The 12,017-nt window shown below is 42.0% G+C and overlaps 1 protein-coding gene across 8 annotated transcripts in view; it reads left to right on the top strand.

Moving 5' to 3' along the window:
- LOC141129359 (nectin-1-like) overlaps positions 1 to 12,017 on the top strand; it is a 130,991-nt gene that overhangs the window by 103,574 nt on the left and 15,400 nt on the right. For 2 of the 8 annotated variants that reach the window (XM_073617342.1, XM_073617343.1), the window contains exon 7: positions 1,046 to 10,776. The exons of the other annotated variants lie outside the window; for them this stretch is intronic. In XM_073617342.1, the coding sequence (XP_073473443.1) occupies positions 1,046 to 1,138 (93 nt within the window). In that variant the 3' untranslated portion in view covers positions 1,139 to 10,776. Of the gene's footprint in view, positions 1 to 1,045; positions 10,777 to 12,017 lie in introns of those variants that run through there. 8 annotated transcript variants of the gene reach the window in all.

Here is a 12,017-nt window from a genome sequence, read left to right as displayed (position 1 = left end):
AGAAGGCCTGGCTCACAGTCTCCGCTCTAATTCATCCCAAAGGTGTTCTATCGGGTTGAGGTCAGGACTGCAGGCCAGTCAAGTTCCTCCGCCCCAAACTCACTCATCCATGTCTTTATGGACCTTGCTTTGTGCACTGGTCGTTTTTCAGAGGTTGGGCTTGGCCCCTTAGTTCCAGTGAAGGGACTTCTTAAGGCGTCAGCATACCAAGACATTTTGGACAACTTTATACTCCCAACTTTGTGGGAACAGTTTGGGGATGGCCCCTTCCTGTTCCAACATGCCATCAGTAAATCAGGTGTGATCAATTTTCAATGATTGGGCACAAAAGCTTGTAGACGTTGTAACCTTCACACAGACCAAATAATATACACTGATTTGGGTTATTTTTACCAAAGATATAAAGCAGTATAACTTTTGGCCAAAATTTATGAAGAAAACTTACTAATTAGCAAAATTTTAAAACGGAGACAAAGAAAAGTGAATTTTTTTTCAATTTTCAGTCTTTTTTTATTTATAGCGCAAAAAAAAACAAAAACAGTGGTGATTAAATACCACAAAAGAAAGCTCTATTTGTGTGAAAAAAAGGACCCACATTTCATATCAGTACAGTGTTGCTTGACTGAGTAATTCTCATTCAAATTGTGAGAGCACCGAAAGTTGAAAATTAGCCTGGTTAGGAAGGGATAGAAGTGCCCAGTGGGCAAGTGGTTAAAGTGGTTATACCAGGATGACGCCTGCAAGTTGCAGGCATCATCCTGGTTTCATTTTCTTTCAGCCAGCAATGATGTCCACCGGCTTACCATAGAGCTGAACAGGGACCGGATCTTCCTCTCAGTCATCTCTATGGTATAAGAAACCGAAAGTGATGAGTATTTCATCACTTTCGGTTTCTGCAGAATGTAAACAAGCCATTTTTGGCTTGGAAAAGCATCTGGTCAAACCGATCTTGGTTTGATCAGATGCTTTCAGGGTTCAGAGGAGAGATGTGGGGTCTAATCTGTGTCCCAGGGTTGATGAATTCTTTGATCTCTTTCTTACCTAGGAGAATTCTGCAGGCCATGCATGTGCCACACCTGAAAAAATCCATGCAAGTACTCTTGATGGCTCTGTGCTCTTAACACATTGTTATGGATGATATGTTTCTTTAAATGCAACTCTATGGTTCATCTCTGTTGTACTTCATCCTGTTCCTGCTGGGTCTTTCAGTAAACATGGCTTCTGTACAGTAACTGCTTGTGCTGTCTCGTTACATATATCACTTCAAACATGGTGTCAGAAGATTTCACCAAAACCATTCTGGATGCATTAGAAGCTTTCTTCAGACCCTCTAAAAATGTCATATATGAAAGATATATATTTGGCTGCTGTAAGCAAGAAGAAGACTGTGAATCAATAGACAGGTTTGTCACACGGCTAAGAGAAAAAGCTGCAAGCTGTGAGTATGGCTCTCTGAGAGATGAACTTATTCGTGATAAAATAGTTTAGGGTATCACCAGTGACAGCTCACGCCGCCACCTGAGGAAACATGATTTAGATCTACAAACAGCCATTGAGATATGTCACACTGCAGAACTTACTGACAAACATATGAAAGCTATGGAGCAGGATAAACTGATTGACAATATCAATGCAGCCTCTAAACAACAGCAAAGCTTCAAAAACTACCAGCATAAGTTTCAGCACAAGGGTCACCTACACAACTCACCTGGGAGGAAGCCTGCATCATGCAAGTATTGCGGCAATGTGCATGTACGAGAGAAAGAAAAGTGTCCTGCGTATGGGAAAATCTGTACTGCATGTGGTAAACCAAATCACTTTTCAAGAGTGTGTCTCTCTAGTAAACTGGAAGCAAGGAAGCTGCACACAATTGAGCAAATGTCAGATCCGGAGGACGCACGCCTGCTAAGCACGGATATGGTTTACTCCTCGGAATGCATTGGTGCTGTAAACACAAAGGGCAAAAAATGGTTTGTAAACCTCAGATTAAACAATATAATCCAACCCTGCCAGATGGACTCGGGTGCAACGTGTGATGTCATGAGTATAAAGGACAAAATGAAACTGGCACCCAGAGCACCCCTTCAGCCTAGTAGCACCAAACTAAAGTTGTATTCAGGAGAACTAATGGAATCATTGGGGCTATTCCAAACAGAATGCAGCATACGTGATTGTATACACAAACTGAATTTTGAGATTGTTGATGCCGATCAGAAACCGCTATTATCGGGTTCAACATGTGAGCTCCTTGGACTGATGCTGTTCACCATTCCTGCTGAGCCACATAATGTTGATAATCAGTCTGCACAATCTCTGACTAGGCCACTGAAAAAACAGCAAATTCTTCACGCCTATAGTGATGTGTTTGAGGGCCCGATAGTCTTTGTTCCAGGAGAGGTTTGTTTTGAGCTTGATCCTACCATTCAACCTGTACAATGTGCCTATCGCCATTAAGCCTTAGGTTAAAGCTCAACTAGATAAATATGAAGCTTGAAGGACATCTAACTTCAGTATCAGAGCCTACAGATTGGATCAGTAACATGGTTGTTATCAGAAAGCCTGAGAAGATCAGAATATGCATTGATCCCAAGTTTCTGAATATGGCCCTGAAACGGTCACACTACTTAATGCCAACACTCGATGATATTTTGCACAAACTACCTAAAGCACGTGTCTTCACACTTGTTGATGCTAGAGATGCCTTTTTTACAGTGCAAACTGGATGAAAAGAGTAGCTACATGACCACGTTCTGGACTCCTTGGGGCAGAAAGAGATGGCTCAAACTACCATTTGGGAGTTTCTGTAGCACCTGAGGTATACCAGCAAAAGCAGCATAAACTATTAGGTGGTCTTCACGGAATTGAGCCAATAGCTGATGACATTCTTATAGTTGGCTGCGGTAATACAGATGAGGAGGCTGAGCAGGATCATGATGAAAAGTTAATAGCACTACTGGATCGTTGTAGGCAGGTGATGCTGAGGCTTAGTGTAAAGAAATTGCAGTTCAAGGTGGAAGAAGTCCGTTTACATGGACATATCCTGTCTTCACAAGGCTTAAAAGATGACCCGGATAAGATTAAAGCCTTTGTGGAAATGCCACAGCCTACTGATGCCAAAGCGGTACAGAGATTCATTGGCTTTGTTACATACCTAGCAAAATTCCTGCCACACTTATCTGAGGTGTGTGTGAGCCATTAAGGCGACTTCTGGACAAAGATGCAGTTTGGCACTGGCTTCCCAAGCATGACCGGGCAGTAGAAGATATAAAACGCTTGGTCACCTCTGCGCCAGTGTTGAAATACTATGATGTCGCAAAGCCTGTTACGATACAAATTGACTCCAGTAAAAATGGTCTAGGTTGTTGCCTTTTGCAGAAAGGTCAGCCAGTTGCATATGCGTCCAGAGCTCTTTCCACAGCTTAGCAAAATTATGCTCAAATTGAGATGGAATGTTCAAGCATTGTATTTGCTTGTCAGCGTTTCCATCATTATCTTTATGGACGGGATTCAATTACAGCTGAAACTGATCACAAACCTCTGATAGCCATATTTAAAAAGCCCCTTTTGTGTGCTCACAAGCGTTTGCAGAGCATAATGCTTACATTGCAGCATTACAACCTCAATGTTGTCTACAGGCCAGGATGTGTAATGTATATCAGCGATACCCTGAGCAGAGCTACGTCAGATAATGTGGCACCTGGAGGTGCGCATGATCATCGTACAATTTGTCTGCTACAACAGGAACAAAATTTCTTTGCTGATATCAATCAAGCGGACTGACTTAATGTCACAGATCAGTGACTACATAAACTCATACAGCACACTAACAGTGATGCAACTTTACAAGCTTTGAAGTCTATTGTTTTGAGTGGGTGGCCAGATGAAAAAGAGGCAGTACCTGAAATTGTAAGGGAATACTGGTCCTTTTTAGAGATGAGATCAGCATACAAAATGGAATCTTGTACAAAGGTTCAAGGGTCATCGTGCCAAAGTCACTGAGAGCAGAGATGTTATTACGCATACACTCCAGCCATATTGGTGGTGAAGCATGCTACAGACAAGCTCGTGATACTCTTTACTGGCCCAACATGCATGGAGAAATCAAAGACTTTGTCAGTAATTGTCCCACCTGCAATGAATATGCCCATTTACAACAAAAAGAAACCATGATGTCACATGAGATACCTAGACGTCCGTGGCAGATTATCAGTATGGACTTATTCAACTACGCAGGCAAGGAATACCTGCTATTAGTCGATCATTATTCAGACTTCTGGGAAATAGACCTTCTTCCCGACTTATCCACTGAAACTACAATTAAGAGGTGCAAGGCTCAGTTTGCACGTCATGGCCAACCAGATACAGTGATCTCCGACAATGGCCCTCAGTTTGCAAGCCTACAATTCAGAAAATTTGCCACTGAATGGGAGTTTGAGCATGTTACTTCCTCACCACGTCATCCACAGGCTAATGGCAAAGCTGAATCAGCTGTAAAGATTGTTAAAAATGTATGCAAGAAAGCACAAAGTGATGGTAAAGACCCATGGAAGGCCATTTTACATTGGAGGAACACTCCGACTGAAGGCATGGATAGTAGTCCGGCACAAAGACTGATGTCAAGGAGATTAAAGATCTCCTTACCGGTAGCAAATGGGCTGCTTGAACCCTCTGTCATACAAGGTGTTACAGAAAAGTTAAGGATTAAGAGACAAGTATCAAAGGCACGATATGACACATCAGCCAGAGATTTGCCAGAATTAAATATTGGGGAACGAATCCGTATAAAACCATTACCTGGAGATCGAACAGGCCGTTGGAAAATAGGTACTTGTCTGCAAAAGGTTGCACCACGCTCCTATCTTGTGCACGTTGAAGGAACTCTCTATCGCCGCAATCGAGTGGATTTGAGAGTGGCAGAGCAGCCTGAATCTCAGTATCCCGTTGATAGATTGGACTCACCCAGTATCACAAGTATATACTCACCCATTGACAGTGAGGCATGTACAGAGGCAATGCCTCATACCAACGGCAATGACAGTTCTGGGAAAGCAAGTATAACCGACAGCTGTCGAGCACAGAGCATGCCAGTACGTGATGAGAGGAGCCCAGTAACTTCAGAGAGGTCTAAAGGAATCCTTGCACAAGTGCTAGTCTTCACCCGTAGTGGTAGATGTTCAAAACCACCTATGAGACTTAACCTATAGAATGTGGTATTGCTGTGTTTCTTTTGAATTTCACAATGTTCATTTATTAACACCAAAAGGGGAAGATGTTATGGATGATCTGTTTCTTTAAATGCAACTCTATGGTTCACCTCTGTTGTACTTCTTCCTGTGTGGTGTTTCCTGTTCCTGCTGGGTCTTTCAGTAAACATGGCTTCTGTACAGTAATGGCTTGTGCTGTCTCTTTACATATATCACTTCAAACACACACCATTTAACTTCTTATTCTGCACTTAGTTCAATTTCCAAACCCAAATCCCTGGCTTTCTTAATATGAACTTGGGTTCCACAGGCATCTCGGTTTCTAGGAACTGATCTCCTTTCAAGACGTCCCAATGTCTGGCAACTAACTTCCTTAATCTGGATTAATGTGAATTATATTTAAATACCGAAGCCAGTTGGAAGCCCTTATCGGAATTAACCTGCTTTTTATCCTTCAAAATCTACTTCCTTGACATTCTTTCAACAATCCTTATAACTTTACCCAGATGCTCAGGTTTATAGCCCTCCTCAAAGAACTGAGATGACTGTAAACCTGCTTCCTTCCTTGTTGTCCTCCAACCTGCCAAAGTTCCTTCTTGGGTCTCATTCAGACGCCTGTAATTTTTTTTTTTTTTATGTACACCATTGAAGTGGTTGTAAAGGCTGAAGGTTTTTTACCTTCATGCATTCTAAAAAACCTTCAGTGTGCAGCTCCCCCCTCAGCCCCCCTAATACCTACCTAAGCCCGATCACGATCCAGCAATGTGCACGAGACCTGAGGCTCACCCGGGTCTCTCCCTCCTGACTGGCTGAGATGCAGGAACCGTTGGCTCTTGCTGTCAATCGCAGCCAGTGAGGTGGGGGTGGGGCTGAGCCACACTCGCTGTGTCCTTTGGACGCAGAGGGTCAGCTCGGGAGTGAGTGCCCCCACAGCAATCAGCTTGTTATGGGGGCACTTGGCAGGAGGGAGGGGCCCAGAGTGTTGGCGAGGGACCCGAAAAAGGGAGGATCGGACTGCTCTGTGCAAAACCACTGTACAGAGTAGGTAAGCATGACATGTCTGATATATATATTTTTTTTTTTTTTAGATAAAAACATTTCCTTTACAATCGTTTTAACGACTTCCGAACCGCTGCATGCCGATATAGGTCCTTATTTTGAAGGGGCATATCTGCCATAACCCCGGTATCCTCGTGTTCGGCCGGCGGTCCGGTTTCCGATAATAGTGGTCTCTGCGGCGGATTCGCTGCAAGATCACTTTTATCGGCGGCGGGAGAGGCCCCCCCCCTCCCGATGCGCTCCGGTGCCCTCCGCCGTTTACCGGAGCCGTCAGCAGCGGCGGAGGCGATCTGATCTTCACTCTTGCTGGGCATGGAGACGAGTGATGGGAAGATGGCCCCTACCCGTCTCCATAACAATGCAGGGTGGAAGCAACGTCACTTCCGCCCAACGCTCTTAAAGGGCCATTTTTTTTATATTTATTTTTTTAAAGGACAATTTTTTTTTTTTTTTTTATTGCATTCAAGTGTAAATATGAGATCTGAGGTCTTTTTGACCCCAGATCTCATATTTAATAGGTCCTGTCATGCTTTTTCTATTACAAGGGATGTTTACATTTCTTGTAATAGGAATAAAAGTGACACAATTTAAAAAAAAAAAAACAGTGTAAAAATAAATAAAAAGTAAAATAAGGAAAACATTTTTTTAAACACGCCCCGTCCCCCGTCGCGTGCAGAAGCAAACGCATTTGTGAGTAGCGCCCGCATATGAAAACGGTGTTCAAACCACACATGTGCGGTATCACCAAGATCAGTAGAGTGAGAGCAATAATTCTAGCCCTAGACCTCCTCTGTAACTCAAAACATGCAACCTGTAGATTTTTTTAAATGTCGCCTGTGGAGATTTTTAAGGGTAAAAGTGTGTCGCCATTCCACGAGCGGGCACAATTTTGAAGCGTGGCAGGTTGGGTATCAATTTAAGACATAAAAAGAGAGAGGGGTGCACCGGCCATGTGCATTATCTTTTGTAAAACATTTATTGAATAAAATAGTAAAAGAAATTACTCACAAGCAGTTGTACAGTCAGGTGCCAAAAAACACGAGCAGCTACAAGCAGCAAGTAGTTATAGTGATGAGCGAAGCCTTACAAAGGTCTTAGAGGAACATACAGGCATCACTACTAGCTAACGCGTTTCGAAGGGCACGTCCCTTCTTCATCAGAGCTCTGATGAAGAAGGGACGTGCCCTTCTTCATCAGTAGCAAAAGACCAGTAGCAGAGGACAAGACCTAACCACATGTATGAACGTAATAGTACAGGGGAAAGAGAGGACCCCCCCCCCCCCCGGGAAAGGAAGTCACGGGACGGACCAAGCTGCTTATATGTATGAATGTGCCCACCGAAGTACACCGCTTGGTAATGGTTTTTATGCATTGTATGTATTGTTTGTACATGTTGAATTTGTGTAACAAAATTTATATATTTTTTTTACTGCTGGCTTGATCTGTCTATTAATGACCCTAAGGGGTTCCTCACCGTACCTTCTGGTACCAGGTGGTTTTTCCATGAAGTACACCGCTTGGGATATGTAGGATCAGCCATGGCGTATTTTGAGGACAACCTGTGGGAATGTAGAACACCCTGTGCAGGAATTTCAATTGAATCCATTTATCCCTAGCAGATATCATGAGTGGAAGATATTATTGTGTGCCCTCCTCCCAGGCAGATCACTGTGCCACTTATCATATAAGCGGGATACTTTTGTCGTGTCTGAGTAAGCTATGCAGTGGTATAGCGAGGAGAGAGGTTTGCGTTGACAGAAGGCTGTAAAAAAATTACTGAGGATATTATTTATTTATATTATTGTTTTCTTGGTGTTCCCGCATACTTATTGAATACTTGCTATATAGATGCATTTAAACATAATTCGTTTTTATGATAGTTTTTTTTTTTTGTGTTATTTTACGCACTTACAAATGCATATACATTATACATGTGTTTTATATGTGGAAGCGCACAAAGCTTTTTGGATGTATCTAGATCTATAATTTACAAAATGCTTGCATATACGTTTTTTTTTACGGCCTTGTGAATGGGGCCTTGAATGGGTGAATTTCCGCTTTTGTATGTCCATCACCCAGCCATAAAGGTGGCAGCTGGTGTTTAAAATATAGCTGTTACCTGCTGCACTGTTTTCTATAAAAATTGTTAGATCCAGGAAATTGAAACTTTGTGTGCTTATATTTGGGGTAAACTGCAAATTACAGTGTTTTTTGTTCATTTTCGCTAGAAAAATTTCCAGTTTCATCCTGAATCTCTTTCATACAAACACAATATCATCTACGAACCTTTTCCATAAGACAAGGCTCCCGTCCAGCTCCCCACTGGGCCAGGTGAATTTGGACTCCCAATCAGCCATATATAAATTGGTGAAGCTGGGTGTGAACCTCATCCCCTTGGCCAGTTCCAATTTACTTAATTAAATTGAGTAGAGTTCACCACCCAACTTTTCGTCCTATAGAAAAGGTTCATAGATGATAGCATGTTAACACGGAAGGGATCCGGGATGGAACTGGATATTTTTCTAAAGAAGGTGTCAGACCTTTTGTGCTTGGTGCTTCCATACTTCAACTAATTCAACAATTCATTTATGACAACTTGACTGTGTGAGGGCACAAAAGATTCAAGTGGGCAAGTTGGAGTCATTAGGATGCTATTTAGTTGGGTTGGAAAGCCTTAGCCATTCCTTCTTACATCAGTTTATAGATCAATTGGGATATTTTTTTGTGTACGTGTTTCATTAATCATCATAGGGTAACACAGAGGTTGCTGAACAAGTTGAATGAACTTCATTTTGTATTCAGATTGAAACACAATAAGATTAGCAGTTGATGAGATCATCTATTCCTTTCCATTTGGCATGTGGTGAAATATCATTTGACCTAGCCTACAGCATCTAGCATTCCACAGCAACCGCTCATTTAAGTACTAACCAGACCACAGTACTAACTAAACAGGCATTCATTGTGGTGAAACTGGGGATCACATGATTCTTCCGGTCATCCATTAAAACTGAAGCGTTGGCAGCAGCAATTAATCAGGCCCCGATCACACTTGGGTGTAGCGGATATGCGGGCGGAAACTAGCGTTTCTGCAAACCTGCAATACAATGCATCTGCAGTGCCATTATTTCCTAATGGCACCCCAAATGCGGGTAGCAGTCGCACGTTTTGCCGTGCATTTTACGCGCAACGCAGGACATGCATGGCTCATTGTCCAAAATTTGCTACATGAGCTTCTTTTATGGCATTTTTTGGAGCGGAGGGTGCCACTCCCAAAACACGCTAAAAGGCACAAAAATGCAACGCGGTTGTGTTGCTCAGGCATAAAGGGTTTGGCTACAGCTCTCGCTGCAATACTCACCCTAACTCGAGTGCTGTTCCTCACAGACCTAACAATATTGATATCCAGCACCAGTCCTCTGCAGCATTCAGAACTGCCCACTGCCCGGTCATTTGACTTTCATTGACGACTTTCTGTGTTCTGTGTTGGGCCTTCAGGAGGGGTGACAACATCCTTTCCCGCTGTACTGGGACTACCTTTTCCAAAAATATTACATTCAGGGCCTCAAGGGGACCCCTTCATTAAGGCAATAGTGAAGTGGTTACTATTGCCTTGATGAATGGGTCTCCTTGAGGCTGCAAGTTTGCATTTTCTTGTGTGACAACAATAAATTCTTCCCGTTGAACTTATCCTGGGGACATACCTCTTAGAGTCTTATCCTTTGGTAAAGCTTCAGCGCCATCCTGATTTGGTCTATATACTATATAGAGTGCACTGTGCTGCACATGGCCTACATTTACCAGCATTCTTAGACCACCTCAAGCTGTACTTTCCAGAAGGGCATTTATTTGGTAGGAGATGGGCAGTGCCAGGCAGGACTAGCAGCTGATGGACAAGCTAATTGCTTGTCTGTGAGGGGTGACAAGGAAATTGCGCATGTTGCCATTGGAACACAGCGCTGTAGTCCAGCCAACGTGAGGGTGACAATGCTGCCATGATTTATGAAGAGCCAGGTGAGCATTGTCACCCTATGAAAGGTAGTGACCTATGGGACACAGGTCTGGCAGGATCAACAGGTAAATAATGGGGGGACACTTTACTTTAAAAGTGCATAAAATATCTTTATACTTCTGATAAGAAATATGTAAAGAATTACAAGTGATATCGACATTTGCCTTGTTCCTTATATGTTTTTTTTCTAGCTAAAATAGCGCTGACTTATTATTTATGCAACCTGCTTATTTCCGACTAACGCCTAAAACAATACTTAAAAGAACTAACAAAAGTTTACCATATTAGGAAATATTGTGAAAGGACACTGGTTTTTTGACAATAAAGCTGACGATGCACCATGAGTCACCAGTGTGCCTTAGCCAATGGCAGCTTGCCAAATACTGCTATAAAATGACATGTGTAAAAGGGTTTCTGTGTGACTCTGCTGGAACTCCTTGCTGTGTAAAGAGTTCACCCCTATGTATTGATACATTTGTAATAAATCTGTCTTCTAATCAACATGACCAGAGTTGACTGATCAGTGAGAGAATGGAATTTTACAGACATTATGGTCCTTTCGAGCCAGAAGTAAGGAATAGGTGGTGGATCGAACGGTTCTGTCCAAAATATCAGTGAGTATCAGACTACCTCTCGCCGAGACCTAGGTCCTCCCACTCAAGTTAAGTGGTAAAAAGAGGCTGGTCGGTTCCGGGATCCACACCTGACTTCTACTCCTGGACTTCTGATCCAGTCCTCCGGGTCTGTGAAAGGTAAGACAGATTTTTTTCTTTTCTCTTCTACACAAGGTGATTTGGGTTTTTATTGAGTATGCCGGCACTGTCGTTGATCATAAAAAATCTAAGTGACACAGGGGCCGAAGACAGAGGCACTTGGGGGCGTTGCCTATGGTAAATAGACGTAGCCCGCTGTCCGAGACAGATTACAAAAAATTTAAGGTACCGAAAGATGATAGATGATTGATAATTGTTGTGAATAGTGACTACAAGTAATCTGGATAGATTACAGAGAGTCACAGTGGCCATTTCAGGTTTTTTTTCTAACTGAGTGGTGGTTGGGACAAACAGGAAGTGAATGTATGAGCAGGAATCAATCTAACTTGATCAGAAACACTTCCCCCATAAATCGATTGTTTTTCTCTCGAGAGCAATATTTCCTGCACTGTTCCTTTTGCTACATTTGTTAAATCATGAGACTAACTCTCACTCTTTCCTCCTCATGTTTAACATTACTGCTAACTTTATGTGTGGGGAGTCTTGATATTTTTGCTTTTCTGTGATCCAAGGGTTGCTAGTCTGGTGGTTTACAGGTTGATAAAAGGCCTGCTTTATGATCTGTCTGGCTGCAAACTTGTGGTTAAAAAGAAAAAAAAAAATGGACTCACTCACTCCCCCCCCCCCTCACGGACACCTAAGTGCACTTCCTCTTTTGTGTGTAAAAAAAAAAAAAAAAAAATTCTGATCAGAACGTTAAGAATACTGTTTGTTTTGACCAACTGTACTTTATAGTAAATAAGGTAAAGGTATAAGTTGTTTTATATGTATATATATATGTGTATGTAGGTATGTGTGTATATATATTTATGTATATATATGTATATATATATATATATATATATATATATGTGTGTGTATATATATGTATGTGTGTATGTATGTATGTGTGTGTGTGTGTATATATATATATATATATATATATATATATATATATATATATATATATATATATGTATATTATGTATG

The sequence above is a fragment of the Aquarana catesbeiana genome, linkage group LG02, assembly GCF_042186555.1.
Source record: "Aquarana catesbeiana isolate 2022-GZ linkage group LG02, ASM4218655v1, whole genome shotgun sequence".
Classification (NCBI taxonomy): domain Eukaryota; kingdom Metazoa; phylum Chordata; class Amphibia; order Anura; family Ranidae; genus Aquarana; species Aquarana catesbeiana.
The sequence above is the reverse complement of the archived record's forward strand: the minus strand, read 5'-3'. Positions and strand labels throughout refer to the sequence as shown.